At 45.4% G+C, this 24,530-nt stretch overlaps 1 protein-coding gene across 1 annotated transcript; it reads left to right on the top strand.

The window, feature by feature from the left end:
• Positions 1-1,318: 1,318 nt before the first annotated feature.
• On the top strand, positions 1,319-24,389 carry LOC128887483 (bicaudal D-related protein homolog). The gene is made up of 5 exons (XM_054143444.1): positions 1,319-3,273; positions 19,221-19,553; positions 21,040-21,209; positions 21,954-22,272; positions 22,736-24,389. The coding sequence occupies exons 1-5, from the start codon at positions 3,034-3,036 to the stop codon at positions 23,354-23,356; spliced, it is 1,683 nt and encodes a 560-aa protein (XP_053999419.1). The 5' UTR covers positions 1,319-3,033; the 3' UTR covers positions 23,357-24,389.
• Positions 24,390-24,530: the final 141 nt, after the last annotated feature.

Here is a 24,530-nt window from a genome sequence, read left to right as displayed (position 1 = left end):
ACAATCAACGAATGGTGTCACGATCAATGTTCTCTTACAAACTATTAATATTTATTCGTATTCTCTCTTCGTGTAATTTATCGTTTCATGATTTATAAAGTACAGTGTGGGTAAGCGAATATTCTTCTTTCGCAAGAATCCTTTGTTTTATACATTCGTTCAGCTTCGCGACGGAATTGCAGTGAAATTGCCTGAGTCATTTCGCATGAAGCGCGTTTTCTAACTCTTTAGAAAGATCTACGTAGCTTAATGCAATATCGCACCTGTTGGATGTAAAATAATATATGGGGCGTTCGAGAGTTTTCCTATCGAACTATATTTTATGATTAATATATCTTCGTTAGAGTAATAATAATAATAATAATAATAATAATAATAATAATAATAATAATAATAATAATAAATTAATCTACTCTAGTCTCTCGTACTTTTATATCGTTTTTGTTTGTCAAACGGAGCCAAACGGGGCAGGATCGTGCATTAAACACGATCCATAGATTTCGTGAGATCGAGTCAGGTGGCGGTTAGACCAGGTGGGTCAAATGGTGGGGAAACGCGCGGTGGTGGGTACGGGCAAGGGAGAGGTTAGTATGCCTCCAGAGGGGAAGGTCGACAGGTCGATTGTCTCGTGCATCGGTACGTAGCCTCCCACGCCAAGTTTTCTCAATTTTCCCGCGTGTCCGTCTACGATTACGACTTGGAAAAAAAGATAGCGTTACGTATCGCACGATACCAGATAAATACGTGTCCTTCGACAAATGATCGAGTCAAAGGAACTTCTTTGGACGGTAATTAAATTCATTTAACGTTTTTTTTTTTTTTTCGCACGGCTGTATAAAGGTGTACGCGTATGGTAAACGCGTATCAGTATGCCAAGAATTGTGCGAAAGAGGCGAGGTTCGAGCGTTGACAAAATTGGGATAGCCGCACTCCATCGAATTCGGCAGCGCGAGTGAAGGTTTTTCGTTGCGGAACGAGCTCCGAGCAGAACCAATTACTTTCAGCCGGAGCCTTGGAGGTGGGAGAATCTCTACCTGGCCGAGGAGCACCAGCACACGATTCCGTAATATTTATTTTCCACTGGCGACCAGTGAGTCACTACCTGGCCGGCCACGGTACGGCGAGCTGGTCGCGTCGCGTGTCCGCGTCCCTTGTGTTCTCGCAAACAGTGTGTTCACGGCGACGCTTCGAACAAGTCGACGACTCTCGGAACAAAGGATCCACGATTCAAGTGCAATTCGAGGACCACGCTCCTCTTTGGTGCAAATGTGACAAGTGTAGCCGCGTTGCTTCGAGTTCAACGGATTCGGTGCGTCGATGTCACCTTTTGTTCACCCTCTGTGCGGCGCGGACATTACTCGCATAAATGTGTGTGGTGCACGTACGTTTTAAAATTTGTGCCAAAGCCATATCGCCGTTGACTTATAAATGACCCCGTTTGGTTTGTACTTAGCGACGATTTTCTAGGAGCATGAAAATTCACCGCTCGAGGGGTTAAAGGTAGCTGGAAACGATCGTAGCACCTGCCGTGTCGCGAAGGCTGCATCGATACCCGTAGAAACGGGTCGCAAACAACCAGCAAACGTCACCGTTTCCTGACGCGTTTTGTTCGTCGAGGGAATATACGATTGTGCGCGTACTTGAGCGATCGATGCAATTACGCTGCGTGGAAACGATCCCGAGGAAGTTAAACGGTTACGTTTGTACGGTATATATCGATAACCTGTAGTTTGGAGCGTGGTTACATTGTTGACTTTCTATCGGAGAAACAAGATTGCAGTTGCCGACTCGAGGATCGCGTGTAGAGAGGAAACGGAGCAGAACAACGGAATTAGTCCCGGTAACAATTTGCTGCGTTATCTGTGCGTGAACAAGAATCGATAACCGATCGACGACCAGTGCTCGTATATCGATCGACTCGCGTTTTTCTCGCGTAATTTTCCTGCGATTTCGACGCTGCTGCTCCGAGGTGCATCGATAGTACGCGCGTGCGTGCACTGCACGTTAATTCGTGTGTCAAGTACAATTTACGGGATCGTTTGTAAGCAACACTCTCGACGGAGGATTACGTTGGCAATGTGGGATCGCAGTTGATCGTTTCCGGTAGCGAGAGACTTTAACGATCGACGAAAAAACCTGTACGGACTCCCATGTCGCACGAGCTGGCTCCCGGAGTGAAAAAAAAAGTGAACTTCTCGGTTTTTTTATTCTCGCAACGCGAAACACAATTTATCGACGGTACACGAAGGTGAACGTCGGTGACTCACACGTATAGATTATCGATCTAACTTATTCCGTTACGTTTACGAAACAGCTTTTCCAATCGCTTTAAGACGCACACTTGAAATTACCTTCGATCCAAGCTGATAGCGTTATCGGCCGTTTTCAAGTAAAACGAAGAACGAGTTGTCGCGTGCGCGAGTTCGCACATCTCTGTCGCGTAATCGATACGTTTACGAGCGTACACGTCGATCGATTTCAGATTTACTTCGTGATAGAACAATTTCGAGTCGATCGTCGAGGGAATTGCGCGAGGACAGTCGTTGACCGTGTTTTGTCGTACAAATAAATATACGTGTATACGTAACACCTTGGTTAAACAGAATTTTGGACAGTTATACCAATAAACATATCGTATCATTCGGATTGCAGCATATTTATCTAGAAGACGAATTTGTTTATATCCGCACAACGCGCACGTGCTACTGTGTACCGTGCATCGAAACTGTTTACTTTGAAATATCATGTATAGGTGCGTATACGTGTGTCGTCAGCTCGTATCGAAAGGAGTAGCATCGATGAATCGCGATATGAATGACGTAATAGTGAATCAACGGTGGGAGAGCAGCTAGCGCCGTGTTGACTAGCGTATTGTTCACCTTACGAACGTTACAAATGGTTCTGACGTGTGACCGGTCGGCCACCTGGTCCCGCGTGTGTCGTTCTTGCAAACGACAGTAAAGGTCACGGCTTGGCCAAACACGCAACACATTCGACTGTGAATCGCGCGCGCGACAAGACGTGCGGGCCACGATGCTGCCGAAAAAGGAAGGACAACCGGAGCCTTACGCTCTGGAGGATATGATCACCGATCTTCAAGCGCGACGACACTCCCTGGACCAAGAGGACCTCGAGGATCCTGTGGAGCTTCTCAAGAAACGCGACAGGGATCTAGTGTTAGCCGCTGAACTCGGTAAAGCGCTCCTCGAGAGGAACCAGCAGTTGACCAAGCAGAGGGAGGCCCTCGTCGAGGAGTACGCGGCGAAATTAGAGGTGAGTAGTTTTAAATATTGATATAGACTCTGGGGTTAATTAGGAAATGTCGAGTTCCTTTCTGATCGTTTACTTAGGAAATGTCACAGGCGATACTCGAGTGCTTGTGTACGCGACTTATCGATAAATCAATAATACTGCGTTCAACGCTTGCTTCCGCCTTGGCGACACTTGTTTTTCGTTGTTTAGCATAGAGAACGAGATGCAGTAAATTCTTCGACGCGCTAATTTTGATCCGTCAATCAGCGCGGTATCACCAGAGATAAGTTAAACATCTGATAACATAGATAGGTCGAATGTAATTTGTTAAGGGAGGGGAGGATAAACATCTCTTCGTCCTCGCGATAACCGTCAGATATCTATAATAAAAACGAGTGCGGCATGTTTGAAAACGAGCTACTCGGTTAGCCTCCCAATAAAATCGGTAGTATGCGAAAGTAATATATGTATGGTAAACAGTCCATGGTAATGTAACGACAGCGATTCGCATTGCGCAAAGAGGAAGGTTTTATTAGATTAATCGTGGAGGCGTGGTTTGCGTATACTGTTCCCACGCGGAACGGTACTTCGTACTATTTCATTAGACTGAAAGCGTGCATTAAGGGGTCGCATTAGCCATATTAATAGCATCGAAGTCTTTTGACCGATCCATGAATAGCGTTCAGCCGCGTCTGTCACGCGGAACGTGTGAACCTGTGCGTTATCGAAAAAATTTACTCGAATAGTCTCAAGTAAGTTCAAAAGCTAAACGCACTCGTTACCGTCTGAAACGAGCGATTCGCGTTGCGTGTGTGCGGCTTCCTGTTGGAGTTTACGCGGTGTTCCCGGGGAGCGAATCGAAAACAAAAAATGAAAGTCGACGGCGGAAAAGCACGCACGCGCAGAAGGCATTTCTCCTACGGATTTCGCTGGAATCAGGACACGGGGCACGACTCTAAATTTCCAATGCAGTTTTTACGAGCGTTGACCACCGAATCGCGATCGGGACGGCGATAAATCTCAAAAAGTGGCGTAAAATCTCGATTCGACGAATTTTGAATTTAACAGGCGGAATTTACACTCTTTTGTTTGGAACAGAAAACATATCGTATAGTGCTTTGGAATAAATGTATAATTTGTTAGCATTGTTTTCCAAGCATTTAGTTTTACTACTGTTTTACGTACAATAGCGCGTCATAGCTGATAAAATTGTCAAGGTGTTTCTTTGTTCATGAATCGTATTATCACCCGCGTTTAAAACACTGTTACTTGAACATTTACATATGTACTCACCGATAATATTTTTCTCGTATCTGTTCAAGTTTGCATTTTTGCATAGACGCCATGAGAACGTCGATCGAAGCTCTACTCTCGTGAATAACTGAAGGGGGTTTGTTCCTCGAGAGAAGGAAAAACTAATGCTGGTCTTGCTTGTAGTTTTCTGAGACAATTGCTTCTGAACTTTCCAGCCATCGTGGCTTCATTTATCACACAACCCTCGTACAAAGAATTTCAACGTCTCCCAGTCCGCGTTCCCACGTGTGTACAGCATAGTATTCGCTAGGATCACTCGTAAAGGGTCGCTTTTCAAAGGAGTCCCCGCAGAAGTGGCATCTGGACTCCAGATTCTAGAGTGTTCTTACGGCCCGTTTATTGTACACGAGAGAGCTCGGCTCGAGATACGAATTTTTACGTACTCTGGCGAGCAGAATATCGTTCATGAAATTTGTAACTCCAAAGTCTGCCACCGTACCAAGGTGTCCTACAAACCAATTCTCCGAATCCAAGTAAACACCATTGTCACGCGAAACCATCGTAATCGGAAGACAAAGGATGGAACAGTGACGAGCATGCGACCGTCTCTTTGGTCAGGGGTCAGAAGTAAGGTGACAGGCAAAACGCGGAAAGAATGAAGAAGAAGCGGGCACGCGGGCAGGCGGAGCGTGGTGCCGGGTATTGTCTTTGACGTTACGTTGCCTAAGTGACTCGCTTCCACGCTTTCGTGGCTCCCTGTCCGTCGTCGCGGATACGAGAACCCGTTGCACGCACGTCTCCAGAAAGGAGAAGATCGTTCGAAACCGACAGCAATCCGGTTTCGGGGTACGCGTGACTGGAAACAATGATGTCGCGTGGTCCGAATCGAGCCGTTCGCTTTTACGCTTTCGCAGCGTTGATTGCACCTCCGCATCGATTCCACGCAGCTTCCACTCTCGCGTCACCTTCTTCATTTGATACGGAGGTAGATCCTTTGAAGTAGAAGACGTAGAAGACGTAAATCCTTTGAAGTAGAAGACGTAGAAGACGTAAATCCTTTGAAGTAGAAGACGTAGAAGACGTAAATCCTTTGAAGTAGAAGACGTAGAAGACGTAGATCCTCTGATACAGCGTTTTTTAGTCTCTCGTGGACCTCTTTCTATCGCTGTTAACTCTCGTGTAGTCGACAGGCTATCAACGTAGACGCTTTGGAATATTTGACGACTAAGGAAGAAAGATGTCTGTTATTATTTCATCGTCGCAATTAGACACTAAAACGTGGAATAGTAATTGTGTCACGAAAGAAAGGAAAGCACGCAGTAGTCGTCACGATCCTTCGGTCTCCACGGGCGGTTCTTTAACTGGTGCAACGGCGTGCATTCCGGAAACGAGCGTGTTTTCTTTCGAGCACACCTACGTGTTTGCCGCCCCGTTTCCGGATATAATTATTGCCTACGTCAGGAAGTGCCGCGAACGTACGTAGATTACCCAAACAATATATTCGATAAAGAGGCGCGATGTGTCATTTTTCAAACGTTCGATATTACGTAATTCGAGGTGTCGCGTTGGCTGAACGTCATCATTGTTATGCGAACGATTGATTGGCTCGATAAGTGTACGTGTTTGCGTTGTTGGTTTCCTTCGTTACGCGAATAAACCTATGAATTAACGATCTTATACTGCACTTTCGTTTGGGATAAATGAGAAAATGTTCGCTCGTCGATTCTCCATTTTTATATTCGTATTGTTCGAATTTGTCATTCGTTCCCCGACGCGTTAGCGAATTTCACTTTCACGATGGGCCCTCTCTAGTTCATAATCGATGCATGATTATGCACCGACTCGTGTGAACACGCGTAAGTACGAGGCGCGTGCACGAATTGCGAACAAGGTACGCGCAACCCAAGTATACACAGGCGTACTTTTTATTGTACGCTCAGTCGGAGTGCTACGTTTCCGGATGTTTTAATTAGACCCTGTACGCGTTACTTTTACGGATGGCGTATCCGGCGTTATTGTACGTGCATTGTATTATTAATACCGATTATATAAAGACGCTAGAAAGATCGGTCGTTTCCTTCATTCATCGAAAATTCTTTCTTCTTTGAAGTTCCAAACAGCTTGGTAACCACTTACCTAAGCAAATGTTAACGATACGTAACGAGTAGCATGGAATTGCGATGCATACTAAAAGAGGCAAGCTTGATTTCGTCAACCTTTCGACGCTTCGTCGACGTAGGGCGAAGGGGAAAGAAGTGGGTCAGAGTAGCAATGAAATCGAGCTGCTAAGTTTGCTTCTCGTTATTGTATAATTGGTCCGTCTGAAAGCGGCAACAGAATAATCACGGTACCGTGTCAGCAATAAAAAGCAGCACTTACACGGCAGGCACAGTCGAGATCTAGAAAGCAGAGATTCCATGTGCTCGTCATAGCCAGCGACCTGGGAATCTCGAGCGAGCGAATTACGCGATCCGTCTGTTCGCTCCTCTCGCGAGAGCTTGTTCCACCTATTAAAAATTAAGATCACCCATTAACCCTGCGATAATGCAGTCTATCCGCGATAATTGGACGCGAAACGTTTAAAGATCATCCCTGTACCCATTGGCGTACAGTTCGACGCATCTAGAGCGCTATAAATCGGATCTTCTAATCCTAACTTCTTCGCAAAATATTTATAGGACAAAATTGAAGATACTAATTGTATTAATTAAAAGTCTTGACTTTATCGCTAAAATGTCACGAATAACGTGACGAATTTCTAGCAGTATACACTGCAGTTTTCCCGCATCTGTTTAGTCTCTAATAAACTATAGGAAGGGTTCTCTCAGACCATATCCTAAACTTTCTCTTTCGTTATTCTGCAGTGACGGATATACATATGTATACATTGTACGTACTTGTACATTCTCAGTACATTTATTTCTGTAGTAGAATAAAATGACGAATTACTAGAATTACTGGTCTTTACTAGTTTTGTTAATTATGTGCCATGAATCTCGACAAACACCGGTGATTATCGACGTTCATGTAATCAGCAGTGAAATCGAATTCTTTTGTTGTGTCTCGGAGCAATTGGAGCGAAAATAAATTTAATAGATACTCCGAGTACTATAATTTGCATTTCATCGACAGTGGAACCTACCACGAGCACCCGGCGTACACTCTCGACTGCTTTCAAAGTTTTCTTTTTAATTAAGATGGCAATAATCCTTTTCGTTGCATTTGATGAATTTGTTAAAGATACATTTACACAGTCGTCTAGAACACCGTGAGAAAGTGTTAAAAAGTCACATCGGACTAGGAGTTTCTGCGCCTATGACGCGAAGCTTTCGTGGAGTCACTATTATACGCCTGTTCGTAGGAAAGTGCCTCGTGAGATCGCGGCTAGGCGATTATAAGTAGATTCAGCGTTCTACGCCTTTCCCTTGAAATATTTATTGCATTTCCTACGAGAGCTTGACTGGTTTTCCATTGTCGGCCGCGCCAGACGCGAAACAACTCGGTGCTTTTCACAATCGCATTTCTCAGGTAGATTAACGCGGCTGGATGGCTGCCTCTGTTTGGATTCCCGGGGTCTCACCGAAACGCCCTTCAGAAAACTCGCCTTAACAAAGCGACCGTTCCCTTAACCAAATGGGAAATACGTGAGGACGTTTCTACGACGGTGCATTTCATATCCATTTCAACGACTTGGAAAGATTGACTTTCGTTACGGTCACCGAGTAGCTGGCACCACGAAAGTGTACCAGAATTTGTTAAAAGCATGATTTATTCGGATTCCGCTATAGCAGTGTTTCTCAAACTGGGAATTTCGATGAATTTCGATTCGTACAATTGTTATCCAGCAAATTTGTTTCAACGATGGATAATGAAGTGTTTAGCTAGCGCAAGTATCCACGAAGCTATAAGCTACCACTGAGCCTTGTCTGTGAAACAAAGAGAATTGTTGCGAAGAGGGAAGCGAACAAACTAATAGTTCCCAGTCACGCAGGATTAATTGCACCTGCGCCAGGAGTCGTTTGGGATGTAGCGATTCAGAGGCCAGACAGTCGCGAAGCAGACCGGAAGTCCTTGAAAAAGAGAACCGTTAGACCGGAATCTTTAAGAATCGTTCTACCCTCTTTCCTCGACTTGTTTACTCGTGGATCTCCAAACCACGGTGCAGCATGCAAACAAGCGCGGAATGTAATTAACTCTATCACACTAACCCATAAATTGTATCGCGGGAAGTCCGTACCGAGGTATCTGAAAATTAGAACACCGTTGGTCCCGCGAACGGGTCGCGTTTTTAACGGAACGAGCGCCGTTCTTCAGCTCGAGTTTCCGGCGTTGTTGAGAGTGCAACGTAGCTAGCGAAAATCTTGAACAACGCCAAGGAAACTCGAGCCAGAAGGGCCACTCGTGTTCTCAACGTCGCGTTAGGAACAGGCCGCGCTGGTTTTAAAGGATCCAACTCCGGAAACGAGCAACTGGCAGCAATTCAACCGAAGAACCCGATAAGATTTTTAACAAAAAGTCTACGTAGTTTATTCTCAGTTCACTTTTTCCTAGCGTGCAAATAATGAAAAGGAATTTTGTTTAACGTGCACAAATATGTGCACACGAGCTTTGCCACGAGCGAGATTAGATTGCACGGACTCTAACGCAAAACACGAGCCGGAAGCGATGTTCGCCGAAGACAAGTGAATCTCACGCGATCGATCGCGATTAATACCTGTCGAGGAGTTCGACACCGTTAGCCCAGGTCTTCGACAGGCGTTGCTTTTTGCTCCGTTCTTTTCTGCTCGACGGCGAGCCGATACGATCGAGCGTGTTTATACGTGCCGGATCATAAAACCGAATCATTACACCGTGCTGGAGGCGGGCGAGGGTACGCATCGAACCTGATTGTCGGGGCACAAGAACCGAGACAGTTCCCGGAGACACCCTCCGGCTAGACGGAATTAAAAGAGCGGAAAGAACGACGCTGATGGAACAAGAAGTTCACAGCGGTTTGTCACGAGACACGTTAGTTAGGCCAGTCCTGTACCGTTAGACGGATACACGGGAGTGTTTGTTTTCAATCTTGTTGCACTTCGTTCGTTATCTGTCCTCATTGTTCTCTCGAATCTCCGCTCGAGGAGTCCTCGTTGCAAACGAATGCGCGGCTACGCGAGCAATTTCCCTCCGAACGAGCGGGAGATCCAGTGAAATTGATTCGACGATGAACGTGCCGTGACGTTTTAACAAGGTCTTCGAATTTAACGTCTGTTACGGAGCCACTCGAAAGTGTGGTTTTGGAGGTGGTTGGCGTGTTAAAAATAAACATGGTACAGTTGGGTACAACAGAACTAATCGAGGTGATTGATTTAGGAAATTAAAAAAGAACGTTCCAAAATTCAGATTTTTGACATTTTCTTTCTTTTCATTCCTCCTGTTCAGAGTGGTTTAGGATTAATGTTTGGAGTTGCTTCCTTGTTGTAGCATATCCCTCAATTATTTTATACGTATGCTTATCTACTGCAAATCCATCAGGGCTCTCGGGAAGAGAATCCGTTTAAGGACTACTTACTGTTACAGCTCCATTCGTGGATAGGTCTGAATGTAGAACAATCTGATACGGTGAGCAAACATCCGTGGTCTTGGCGCTTTCACGTTTTGTTTTCGTGTTATTTCATGTTCTGGCCGTTGTGCGTGGCCGAGTACGTAAGAACGGCTATATTTGTCGAGAAGAGGGAACTGTGGGCGTCGGGCATTTGGAATATTCGTAAGATGAATAAGAAACCTGTTGACGACCTGGACAGCTTACGATCGAGCAGAAAAATTTGATCTGATTTTACGGTGGAAGGATCCGATAACGATCCAGATGTCTCGTCCCAAAAAACTCCACTTCGAATTCTGATACAGACTATAATCCTCTTTCTGGCCAAGGGAAGATGAAAATCGTCTCTTAACTCGCCCGGAAGCGGCTCGCGTGCGCATCATGCTTAATTATCGCGTCTGTCTCGGATCGCGTTTTCTTTCCACGACACGTTAATTCAATTGTCACTCGAATCCTGCGGACATGAAAATTCCGCGAATTGCGTGCCGGCGTCGCGGGTTTTTCCTTCGCTCTCATAATACTCGCACGGGCACCATGCGTGTGTTAAAATGCGCGCACTCTCACCTGTCGGTGTCGAATGACGATCTGAAACGGGAGATCCGTACGCTTGTTTCTCGTGACGCGGTTTACCGCTTAAGGGACCATTGTAAAATAAGATGGAATTTTTCTCGCCGACTTTGTCGCTCCTGTTTATCGCGCGGCCATTTCCTTGCTTCCCACGGCTTGGTTCGCTGGAGTCAGCTAACGGGGACAGGTAATCGCATTTCAACGAATTACCGATCACTGGCCGTTTATAAATCGGCGTTAATCCTAACCGGATTCCGTGAGAAATCCTAATTAATACCCATAAGATCGAGATACAATACACGCGTTTTTATACCGTGCGATATCTTGTCATCGTCGTAATTTTTAATATTTTGTTTAGAGCTCTGGATGCTGCCTCTTATCTGTTACATTAGAAAATTTTATCTACAGACAAAGTAACAAGTATCTTTTAATATTATTTCCCAAGCCTCGAATCGAATTGAAACGAATCCATACGATTACCTACACGCGTTACCATTTAATAGCGCGATTAAAATTGCAGTACGTTCCGCGAATGTCGTGGAAAGTTTTGCATTTGAAATCGTCGGATCACGTGTTACAGTCGCGCGAATCGACGAATTGATAAGATAAAAAACAGCGGAGAACCGTCGTACAGTCGCGTCGTGGCAGCCTTGATACATTTCGAAAGGTGCAAGAACCGCAAACTCGTTACACAATATCGTTTTAATTGCCTGGTGAGTCACATAAGTTTTGTAAACAATAATAGCAGCCGCGAAGCGGCGCGGCAGCCACCGACTGTCGCTGACGACGTTGCAACAGACACCTTTAGTCTGCCGTAATCGGTCTCTAATCTCATTAATCGTGTACTTTCGCAGATTCTTTGGATAATCTGGCAGCCTCGTTTTCCAATTGCAACGCGATTCTACCTGCGCCGATGCGATTCGTTCTGTATTCTTCCAGCGAGGCCCGATTATCAGGCACAGTTACGCTATAATAGCGTACAGTGTCGTTCAAAACTATCCAGGTATTCACCGAGCCCTGAAGTATACCTGTACCCCGGAGGTAAAATACCTCAAATTTAAATTTCGAAAATTTAACTTCTTTACATGCAGAAATTTCGAATAGACGAATGACAACTCAACTTTTTTAAATTGTATTTTTAATTAATCGTATTTTTTTAAAAAAAACTAAGTGTGCCAAATACTTTTGAACACGTCTGTATACGAGCACGTGCTGGCATTTTATCAGAGTTTTGCGCAGTCTATACGAAACCCGAAGCTAATAATACCATAACGGACGCGATTTCGAGCAGAGATTGCTGCCACAGATTTTCTTCGGCCGAAGATGCCCGTTAATGCCTTGTTGGCACTGTTGGCTCACTTTCCTCGCGAAAAATGCTTCTCCCTTGTTAGAGTAATCGTAGATTTTTGCCGATATTTTCGACATCGTTTCTACTTTCGAATCTCAGATCCATGGGCGGTAACATCATCGGATCCGCTTGTGTCGTTTCCATTTAAACGAAATTACGCAATGAAATAGGCTACACCGGCGGAATTTTACTGTTCGTCAGAGCGAATTGAATATTCGATCGAGTTCGAGGTACCTTTCGACCCAGCCGGGGGAATCGAATTAAGCTGTCGCTTACGTAAAACGGTAACGCGATACCGAAGTTGGTAACTCCATTATTGGCTAGTGTGTGCGCGTTATTCAGCAAGAACAGCTTGGAAGACGTTTTCAGGTAGATCAGAGACACTCAACGGGGGGGGCATATGGAAAGCCGCAAGTAGACCATGAAAAATGGGATCAAAATATAATAATGGTGCAATTATATTTTCTATGGACGTTGGTATTAGGTCCTTTCCGATCGCGTACTGGCTACCTTCGTATGCAAAGAATCTCGAAAGTTAGCATAAAAATGAAAATTCTTCGGCTTCGAACAGGAACGGACTAATCACAGGTTTGAAGTCCAAGCTCCTACTATGTTTCTAATAATTACCCAGGACTAGTTGATTGCCATCTTGTCCTCTTTTCTTCGGAGGAAAGAAGGTTAAGCAGAAATGAGCGGAACTTGGTGGGTTGCCAGAAACCAAACAGAGTTGCGCACACCTGGGTTAGATCGTCTGATATCGATGAAGTAATATCGTGACATTGGTCGGCCGTTTCGCAGCTGATCAAACGTTCTCCAGTTGCGTGACGTGGAATGAAAAATAGCGTTCTTTGAAGGTATCGCGTGCTCTTTATTCGAATGTGGTTTCTTTGTGGTTAGAGGAACCCCGAGTATAAGCCGTGCAATCGCTCTTACGAGTCAAGATGATGCGATCGAATGAGACGTGCGTGCACTTTGATCCAATTAGCCGCTCTTACCCCGATGAAGAGATGTTTCGAAGGTAAGAGGCCTGTAGAAATTACACAACGCTTAACACCGAACGCCACGGGTTTCCTTTACCTTTCGTTTGCGCTAATGATCATCGACGTAGCCGACTTTGAAGCTATCCGTTCGCCGTTGTCACGCTGACGCAATAAAAATCTATGATTCACACAATTAAAGTATTAGGGGTACCGAAAAGTAATCAACATTTTTATCATTGAAAAACTTTTCCAAACCGAAGCCATTTTGATTACTTTTCGGTCGGTCTAATATATTTGACGATTCTCTATGTACTGCCATTAACTTAACACGACGCTATGAAAGTAGGCAATTAAGTTTCGTTATAAGCGCAAATTCAATTCATTCGACAACTCTTACCTTCTTATCGGTAAAATCACGTCGGGCGGTAGACGAAAAAGGTCGTTTAAAAATATCAAAAAATTCTCATTTTTCCGTTGCGATAGTCGAGTATAACCAGTTATACAAGCGCGAAAATGGCATAGGTGCATACACGTTGCCAAGAAATGACTGTTCTCTTACCGCGAATAATTTCAACCAGAACGAGAGAAAGGACATTTTCTCTCAAACATGCAGCGCCAAGACCCAAGCAAATATTCGATGGTAAACGTAAAATAAAGATTACAAAAATCAATTAAAAAGGAATTAATTCAGGCTTCGCTTCTTCTAGGATATATTGGATAGTTGCAAAAAGTGTACCCCTTTCAACTTTTTTTTGTTTCAAGTACCTATCCTTCTGAATTGGTTTCCGCGACACGAAATAGATTGCATCCGCGTGTAATTACGTCCGCTAATGCAGTGAAATGTCTGCTTCTAATTATCGCACTTATGAATCTCTGAGAACTGGCTTATGATGGACCGAGTCTGAGTTGCGCTAACATGGCGATCGCCGTTAGACTCGTCACGGGCCATTGCCACTCGATTACGAGCCAGCCTCTCCTTCTCTTTCCTGCGTTTGCTCCTTCCCCGACGAAGGTTCGCCTAGCATTATCGTTTTCTTCGGAGGGAAAGTGAACTACGCAACGGTTGTGCACCGAGAGCGTACCGCGTCACTGCAAAGTGGCATGACAATTAAATAGCAATTATAGCTAATTTCGTTCTCAGTTTCTATATCGTTCGGCACACAGCGTTACGCTTGAACGGTTTTCGGCAAAACGCGAATCATTCCGTTGGTATGTGGCGGAGTGTGACGAAAGCTTTCCAGTGTTACTTAATTTCTTAGATAAAAACGCGAAAATAACTGTAAAATTCTTGAAGAAATACCTGAAAGAGATTTACGTAACAGGTTATATACTCTTTTTTCCCCTGCGATTACTATTGCCTTGAAATTCGGAAGAATATCCAAGTTGTACTTGCATCGAATAAGGAACAACACAGACTTCGACGACCACATGTCCGATAAATAATTAACAGTTTCGCGACTATGATACACGTTTCTTAGGAGAACGAAGTGTACTGTCTTGTGAAGTCAGCTTTATTTACGGAAGCTGTTCAAACCGTCGATTATTCATTTCGAGACAAGCTTTACCAAGTTTGCACATCATTTTTGTGCTAGCACGTCACAATATTACGACACGTCTATTTTTAAACGGTGTATCACTTGTTGATATTCTAATTTCACAAGACATCGAATTGCACAGTCTCTTAGATTGGACGCGGTAAGAAAACAATTTGGTAGGAGTTTTCAGCTATAGGGAAATACGCGTGCATTGGTTCAGGCTGAGAACGCGGATCGTCGTTCCATTTTCGCAATGGAAACCACCGGAAGTCGTAAAATCTACAGTTAAACGTAACAGAAACTCGATGAAAAAGAAGAAATAGAGGCGTACGGTTCACCGGTCTAACGTTCAGCTTTGGAGTTCAAGATTTCCTAACGCATAGCTGGATAATTTGGTGTTGCGTTGGCGAACGAAGAAAGATAGATTCCAGGGCAGAGTGGCTGGCCATATGGTCGCGTCGAAGCATGATAAATCGAAGATCCGCGCCCATTCGTACCAGCCGCTGTTTACTCTGCTTCCTAGTTTCGGTTATTTCCCTTTCTATCGGGCGCATGTCTGTTTCTTCGAGCAGAAAGCGACAGGAGCTCAGCCATTAAATTAGAAGTCCGATAAAGTGTGCCGGAAGATGGATTGCTGGTTTGTCGTGCAATTAGAATAATCTTCATGTCGAGGATGGTTTCCTTTTCGAAACCTTATTATTATTTAGCATCTTGTCCTCGTTAAGTTTCCCGTTTGCGACTGAAACAGCGAGACGAATCTCTGCAATAATGCTAGGAAACTGGTGACGGCTACATGTTTTAGTGAATTCCTTTAAAGAATATGTAATTTCGTCTTCGTGCGTACAATCGCGTTGACATAATTCAGCCAAGACTTTTTGAGTAATAGCTAACCTGTCGACTTTGGAGCACGTGCTAATCCGTTGTAAAATTTCCCTTTTATCGGAGTGTAGCTAAATTCTCTCGTTTCCTACAGCCATAGTACGTGTAATAATGTTCACCTCTCCTGGCAATTGATTTTAATTTTAACGAGATCGTGTCGTCAACGTGCAATAATGACATCATTGGAATCGATGTTGAAAGCCATTCTATAGATCAATCGAGAATCGAATATCGAATAAGATTCGTGACTCACGGATACTCGGACCTTGCCGCGCGCACACTTTTGCGGCAATGGGTACTTAGCTGCAATTATCCGCATCGATAGGCTCGTCGATACGTACGTAGTCGATAATTGAACGAACGGATTAACTGGAGGTAACATATGCTCAAGTTTGCAGAGAGGATGAGTGCCTGTAACGGTTGCGAATTTATGATTCATTCTTGGCAATATTAATAACGACAGATAACGACGGAGGCTTAGACAGCGTTGTTATCGATTTCGTTGTTATTCGCGCATGATCGCGTATATCGTTTTCCACGGTGGGGGGAAAAGTATGGAGAGGCAATTTCCACGATTTTTCCACGCAACTGAGTAAAATGTTTTGCGATAGGCGTGGCATTCAATTCCTTTGGAAAGGATAGGAAAATCAGGGTATAATGATATTAGGTATTATGTTAATTTCGTTTCATTACACTTGTCAGGAAAACGAAAGCATGCGTTATATACCATACACTGGAGTAAAAGGTAACGAGTTGTAAAATGTATTAGAAGAAAGTGGAATCATCGAGGTACTTGTTCGCAAGTAACTTCAATGAAATTGCATAAGACTGTAGAATGATGTTAGAAATTGGCACGGATCGTATCTTTTTTCCAAGCGTGCGTAAAGAAAATTGGTAGATTGGTAGATCCAATATAATATTATTCTGAAGCGTAACGATGCGACTGTGCCACGCAATTATGCTTTCTTTTCGAATGAAAATGGGGAAAACGGAGTGCCTCGTAAACCATTCGATAACGTTATCTTACACTCTCCTCGAATAAGGATTGCGCGGAGGATCGTTGATTGCATAAAGTAGGCGCAGTTCCTTTTCAAGAAGGAAAGCAGATTTTACGTAAAGATAATCTTCGTTCAAAGTAGTTTCGTTTCAGTTTGGACGTTGATATATTAACAGGATATGTATCAACAACGGTGCACAGTTCCAGATAGTTTTTATTCGATACAATTCTAAAAATGCTAGTTTTTCTGTAGCCAGGGGAGATTGCTCCCTCGGTTGTTAGGAGATGCGAAAAATAGAATGCCCACGCGTGTTTGGGCGAGACCCACCGTTGGAAAAGGGAACGAGCAGCGTTTCCTGGTGCGTTCCGACGTGGTGTAATGTTCGTAGCATCATCGACGGTAAAATCGTAGCAATCGGGGCAACAGTCGAGTCGGGGAACGGAATGGAGATCCGTGAGTCACGGATCTCCTCTGGTCGCCTCGGGCCGTGTTGCCTTATTGAAAAGCGTGCCTCGTGTTCCTTGTTTCCTGCAGCGGGTACCACACGTCTCTCGTTTGAACCTTTTCAGCCTCTGTCCACAATCCCTGCGTGTACCCTGCTCGTTTGCGTACACCTATCCGTGTATCCCTTTTTACTACACCCGTTATCGTTTTCCCGCGCGTTTTTCGTTTCTCGCACCCTTGCCCATTCAGCAAGCGACTCCTTTCAATTCGGTCTCTCGAGACAGCGTGCGTCATAACGCGCACAAAGAACGGTCGGTTGCTTAAAAAATATCGCAGATGCAATTGATGTTGCAGAAAGTTGGGTTCTTGGAACGGATCAGCTAGTCTGTGCGTAATCGTCTGGGTACCTTCTCGTTTTAGAAGCTCCGCTGTTTATTGTCTTCGTCGTTAACATTCATTCGTTGCATCGAGGGAGCAGTCGCGGCAATTATGCCATCTTTTCGATTCGAAACCACGATGACTAATGCCGTTTCACAACGATCACCGTTCCGAATAAGAATTGAGGATACAGACTCTGCTCATTTCGATGGCCAAGTAAATGAAATTATTTTCTTCTGATTCTTCTGTTACGTTCCCGAGGTACTCCCATTGACCTTCGGCGAACTTTGGGGGATCGGCGAACTACAAGCCTTCGGCTTCGTTAGCGATCGGTCGATGAGTAACCACGGGAGACCAAGGCCGTACCTTCTAGCTCGATAAACTCCGCACCTAACAGCGCGATTGTTTGTTTGTGTGCACACCCGCAGTACACGGTTCTCCTTTCCTTTCGCGCATACATCAGAATTCGTACCGTAGAATCGTGCTCAAGATTGTGCCAATCGCATGAAAATTGGAGCGTTTTTCTAGATCTCGAGAGACCCTTTGTTTCGCGTTCTCCGGCTGAATCAGTCATAGTCACGTGGGACGATCGATCGCTCGGATCTCCCCGCCTCTCGATCTCAATGAACGATTGCCAGGAATGCATCGTTCCGAGAATGATAACGCGAATTACGTCTTACGAACGTGAAGTAACAACTGCATTCGTAACCGATAGTTACGTCTTTACAGTCTTTAATGCTCTTTCTCTTCCTTAATTAAAACGCGGCGACGATGATGTTACGCGATTATGCAGCGGAAATTTGAAATCCTCGCACATTATGATAAGCTTGTGCATTTTACATTTACAAAGAATTTTAAGTACGGATTACCATCGGCCTCGTAGCTTATATAATGAAAAATTTGCTCAGGTATGACTCTCGATCCCGAAGAAAAGCGGAATTCGAACGAATTCCAAGTATGTCGGGTGTGGACCTAGAAAGAAGGTCAATTTCTCGTAGCCAGGAGCAGGATCTGTATCTCTGTTCAACCTTTTCAGCCTGCGCGGTGACGAAAGCAGCTCCGAGCTTTTGTTTCCATCCGGCACCGTTACGAAACATCCAAACATTGTCCTTTCACCTGATTCTCGTGGGTTTCGACCCCGTCAGCCATAAATTCTCCAAGTAGGAGAGTGTCCCACGTGAGTCACTGGACGCTTCTTAAAATTCATCGAATGGCGTCGCGTCGGTGAAACCGGTTCGGAATTTCGAGAAAGGGTATCCACGGTATCCACTTTTTATGTTTTCGATATTTCGTTCAGGGACGTTTGCGGTAGCCACCGTAAAGCCGTCATGTTTTGAGGTCAAAAGTAGTCGAGCGATTCCAGCGGTGAGTCTACAAACGGTGTTGAGGTTTACCACCGCTGAAAACTGTTTATTTCTGGATTAGCGTTTTTGTGCTCGGATCGTCTACTCGAGCTCCAGGTAAGTTTGCTTGTTCAGGACAGAAACTGAAGTTATTCGCGCGTAAAAATATTTGTCTTCCCCGAGGTGAATCGGAGCAACGAAATCGAAATTGTTTGGATAGACTCTATGCTTGCGAGAAGTATGAATGACTTCAAGCTTTGTCTCGATGCATACATGATTGATGTGCTGACTGTCGAGTCGACGTATAAATGAATAAATTAACGCACGATACGCTAGGACGAGTCAAGGTTGATGCCAAATATAGGCAAAGGAGTATAGGTGGAATACCTCTATCGACTGCAGTGTCCGAACTTTTAAGAACCTAAATCGTTAAAGTCTATTAAGCGAGAGTTAACGACCTGATTGTGACAAAGAGAATTTAGTGTATAATTTACATCGTAATTTTGATCGGCTAGTCGACAGACCGAAAGCTGTTCATCTTTCGTTCGCTAGTGGAAACTTTTATCTAGATGAGAATTTTGTTTGCACGCTCAGTGGCTAGCAAATTGGCTTCCATCGATTTCTTAATGGTCTTAACGTTCGTTTCTGTTTGTTGCGACAGAGTCTAGAACAAGAGAGGCACCTACTGCGAAGAAGGCTGGAGGAAGTCAAGGGCGACAGCGAGGCGAAAACTTTGGAGCTCCAGGCAGACGTGGAGACGCTTAGGCGTCAGCTGGAGGAGCAGAATGAACGTGCGAGACGAGCGGAACGGGATCAAGCGACTCTCGTTACAGAGCTTACCGCTCAAAACTCGAGGTTCGCCGATCAGCTGAGGGAAGCAGCCAAACAGGAAGAACAGTTGCTCATCGAGGTCAAGGTGCTCAGGGAAAAGTGTGCCCTTCGAAGTACCACGCTCCAGGATCACGTCAGCAGCTTGGAGGTTCTCAGGGACGAGGTAAATTAACAGTTTCCGACTATAATAATGTTTAACGCTCTTTCAACGCGAATCTTGATTACTCGAGCTCGCAGGTTTTTCCTATCTCTCGGTTGTCGCTGGTAGCGTGCGGGTACCTGCAAATTTTGAGTCACGTAGGATATTCTAGCGTTCTTCGCAGTCCTCGAAATCTCACGGTATAAACCAAACAGTGGCCTTGGAATAGTGCTGTCATTGTTATAAAAGAAAACACCGTGTTTGCATACCTATCCGCAAATTAGTAAATGAAAAAAGTAAAGGTGTGTACGTCGAAGCATTGTCTAGAGAAGCATCGTTTCTCTCGTTCCGATTGTAGATCATTCGACTAATTATTCTTGGGAATCGCGTTTACCGTTGTATCGCGGATAACGTTGGGAAGAATTGAATAATTTATGGTCTCAACCGTATCAATGATTCCGCCTTTAACGAAGTACCGAGGAAACCTGACCGTGAGAAGTTCAGCAGGAGCGTGGAGAGCGAACACAATCGTGACCCTCGGCGATCGACTTCGACTGGCCGTCCTTCGCTTCTTACGCCCTTTGTTCTCTCCTTACAAGAGACGACGCGCTCTCGAATTTCAGGAAATGCTCTTCACGCATGAATTAAGTGCGTGCAATGCACGTTACGCTGTCTGCTCGTCACGTCAATGTTATCGATTGTGCCACGGAACGATGCAAACGGTAACTCGAGCGTCTCCGCGAGGCCAAAAGGTTAATAGTCAACCTTTTAAGGACTAGGTCGCAGTAGTGCAGACCGTGTCTGGGCGGACGGAAGTGGGGTGAAGATAGACGGTACAGTGACGGTACAGTGACTGACTTTAGGGAAAACGGAAACGAAGATAGGAATTGAGGGATGTGCATTGATAAGGAGGCAGCAGCATTTTTTCTAATTTTTGGGAAATTAAAAGAAACGTTTCAAAATTCAGATTTTTGAAATTTTCATTCTTTTTCTCTTTTTATTGCAGCATACCCCTGAATTTTTATATTACTCATAAACAACGACGAAGAAGAGTCCTGTTATGTCACCCAGTATCTGTTACCGTTCGGTGGCTACTTCGCGCGATATATCGAGGAAACAAAGTGGTACCAGTGTTGGTCGTATCAGTGTGCTAAATATTCGTAATAACAGTACGGAGATAAAAGCATACTGTAAAAGTTAGAAATAATATTTCTACATTTCCCAAGCAGACCTTTACATATTTGTATAATATGGCGGCAATCGTGCCAGCACTCCAAATAATGGAGTGCTGAGATAGCGTCTTTTGACACGTTTGCAAGTCATCTCGATAGAATCGCGACAAAATAAATCCGATAGCGGTCGGAAGGTTAACAAACACGCACGGGTCGCTATTTTTCGCGTGTTATCCAATTGGAGTTGTCTTCGGTTCTTAAGCTGATTGATAGAGGCCAAACAAAGTCGCATCGAATAAAATGCGAACGCGGTAACAACGGTCTTCTTGTTGTTCCAGGTTCAGCTGGTGTCCGCGCAACGAGCAGAATTAGAGAGGAGGTCCTTGGAGTTGCGGGAGGAGAGGGCGAGGGCGATGGCGGCACTCGAAGATGCCGAGGAGAGAGCAGCGGCCTTGGAGCGGCTCGGTCACGAGGCGGAACTCCGGGCGAAACTGGCCGAACGGGAGAGGTGAGTTCACGCGATTCAATGCCTGCTCGCTTAATATTTTCAGATAACCCACCGTCGATTCGCGATAACTCGCCAAACGCCCATACGAGACTTTTCCATCCCGCACGGGACGGACAAGGATTGGTTCCTTTTCTTGTCGTAACCGACAGTCGCCATTAATGACCACACGAGACTATGTAAAAGTTACAGATTTGAGCTACTACGTTAAGTCTTAAAGAGTTAATACATTGCCAATCTAACGAGAAATATATGGTCCAAAGTAATCAACTCTCGCCCATACGGGACACTCTCTTGGCAAGATCGAGCCAAACGTGGTTCAACCTCGGCGGTCACGAGAACTTACGATGTCGATCACTGTACCCACGCGCGGAAAGTCGATCTGGCGCAAGGCGATCGAGGAGAACCGAGAAACGGAATGGATTTCCAGTCGCGTGGCATTCAGCCGCGATCGGCTACTCTAGCGAGCCCAGTAATCGCGCCCCGCCTGTTTGCTTTAGTCCAAAGAATGATCGTGTTCTAAATTCGGTAGCCAATGCGTTGCGCAAACGTCTGTTATTCGTTGATCAAACTATCCGCGCTGGATGTCTTGCCCTGTCGTTGCTATTTTTTCTCTCTATCTGTTCTTTGTAAAGGTACGTGTCTACGAGTTCAACCCCGTTTACGAAGGGGTCAAACCAAGCCATCGTTTTACTATTTTCATCGGATCATTTATCTTGACGTACTTAAATTCGTTTCGATTCGCAGGGACGAGCTAACGGCGACGTTGGCGGTCATCGAGGAAGGAAGAAGAGGTAGATCGAACTCGATACAAAAACCCCCGAGGTCCCTGCTGGTCGAGATGGAATGCGAGGAAAACGGAAGCTCGCTGGGGGAGCAGGACGACCTACGCTCCGAGGTGGCCAGGGCGATGAAGCGTTTGAAGGAGCTGTGCGTTCACCTGAGACGAGGGGAAGACGACTCGGGGCTGCAGAGCGACTGCGACGAGTCCATGCTCGTGATCGTGAACAACACCGCGGATGCAGAGGAGGTGACCACCAACGGGCAGGAGACCCTCCCGAGCTCGGTAAGGGTCTCGCGTAACTCGCCGCTTTTGTTCACCGATTTCCGGTTTCCGATGATCCTAGACGCGCACCGGGCCACTCGAGCGCCCACCAGATCTCGACGAACGTGGTCGGGCTACCGATCGGTGCCAAGAGATCGTAGATTGCGAATCGAGCGTGACTGGTTTTTTTTTCGAGCCACCGTCTACCGTTGCGCTTTGCTGCAGGATGTTTGGCGACCGGTTTCGGCGTGAAAAGAATCGTAGCACCTTGCCCAGCGTCAAAGCTGTTGGTTTCGGTCGACTAACGAATATCGATGCACGTGGAATGTCCTTTCTCCAAAGTTCGTACGATGCAGTCTGGAGAGTCATAAAATTGCTTTCGATAAACCACGTTGTACATTGTTTGATAACAATAAGAACAGAGTCGACGAACCTCCGAGCGATTTGTAGCGTTTTAACAAATTCTTTAATCTGTTCTTTACAGGCAAACTGTCCTGGTGCTTTGCTGGACCTCGTAGAGGACGTCTATAATTTAGCCATGTCCGGAAGGGGAGCTCCTGGAGAATTAGGTCTAGCGGTGGAGCTCCACAGGGTACGCGAGGAGCTGGAGCAAGCTAAGGAACAACAGAAGCAGACTCAGGAAGAGCTGAAGAGACGCGGAGAGCTTCTGCTCGACACGACGAGTAAGCTGAGCGTGTGCGAGGCCGAGTTGCGCGGCGTGAAAGAGGAACGTGACAGAGCTCGCGGCGACATGGAGCACTCGCAGCTGACCAAGGACGAGGTCCTGGCCCAGGCTTATAAAGTCAGGGATCAAGCGGTGGCTAGAAAGAACAGGGCCGAGGTGGAGCTAGCTAGGACGAGGATAGACGTTCTCCAGGCTAACAGCCAACTGATGGAAGCCATCCAGCAAAAGGTCGAGCTTAGTCAGCAGCTCGAGCAGTGGCAGATGGACATGCAGTCCCTGTTGGACGAACACGTGCGAAGCAAGCTAACGCCCCTCGCGAACGCCATCAGCACCTTAAACCCCGACAACGGGGAAATCGTTCCTCCGGCGAGGAAGAAGCGGAGCAGTAGCGCGTCGAAGAAGATGTTCGGTTTCTTTTGACGAAAATGAATGTCCTCGTGGCGTGAAACGAAATGAAATGGACACCGGTGCACGGTGAGAGACGAAGACTGGCGCTCGAAGGACCTAGGTTTCTTCCTGCGTCTACGTCGCGACGTCGACGTAATTGGGGACCATTTGACCTCGCGGTCGCGTTCAGGGACTGCCGATTCGAATTCGAGGAGTCGCGACATTTTCAAAGATGCGCGATATTTTCGGGGGCACCTCGATAAAATTCTCGACGGTAGATTTTTGGTGTTTCAATCGCGTGGAGAGTCGCGGAGTGTGCAGTCCATTCCGACGTGCTGGGGTCTGAAGCGAGGAAAGAGATTTCTTCTCTAATGCGAGACGAATGCATCTAGGAAGGAAAGCGAAGAGTAAATCGGTCAGCTCGAGCCTTCGAAGCGGTTGGTTGTAGCGAAACGTACCTAAGCGCTTGTTTTCCCTTCGCGCTGATGTTTGAAGAGCGACTGGTCATTCCGGTAATCGCGGTACGGGCTCGTTACCTTTGCAAGAACGATCTCTAAGTAGCGTCAACTCGTAAAGATCTCTTCTGGTTCGCGGGTTCAAACTTGCTAGTATCGCGAGTGATGCGTTTGAGAGAAACTGACGGACATGCCGATTGTTTTTCTGTTATCTGGCGAGATTCGAGGCGGCCCGAAGGAAGTCGTGGGGCTGCAAATCCAACGCCGTTTGTGATAGACCCGTGTCTTACGTTAGGTTTACGAGAAAGTGAAATTTTGTTATCGTTGATTGTGATATGGATATTTTATGACTGTTACGGTGAATTCAACGGTCGCATTTATGACGTTACGGCGCTATTGCCCGTCGCCGATGAACAGAAACTTGATTAGAAAAAAAGAATCGATCACATCGATTAAGCATGCACGAGAGAATGCTTTTGTTTTCGCGTTCTTGTATTTTTCGAATCTAAACGCGTAGGATCACTTCGGCGGTAGTCGAACGAATTAGTTACTTCCAAATTTTAGTCATGGATTTATCGTTTATTTATGTGTTATTTATTTTGTAAAAAAATCCGAACTGTTAATAATCATATTAATTTTTATTCTTTCATACTTTGCTATTAGCTTTTATGTTAACGAGAAATTTTGAGAAAGTTATCAGTTGGATGTCGGTGGACTACCGACGAAGCGATCCTAATAGCTACTGGAGTCTT

The sequence above is a fragment of the Hylaeus anthracinus genome, unplaced genomic scaffold (assembly GCF_026225885.1).
Source record: "Hylaeus anthracinus isolate JK02 unplaced genomic scaffold, UHH_iyHylAnth1.0_haploid 11989, whole genome shotgun sequence".
Classification (NCBI taxonomy): Eukaryota; Metazoa; Arthropoda; class Insecta; order Hymenoptera; family Colletidae; genus Hylaeus; species Hylaeus anthracinus.
This window is presented reverse-complemented; position numbering and strand designations above follow the sequence as displayed.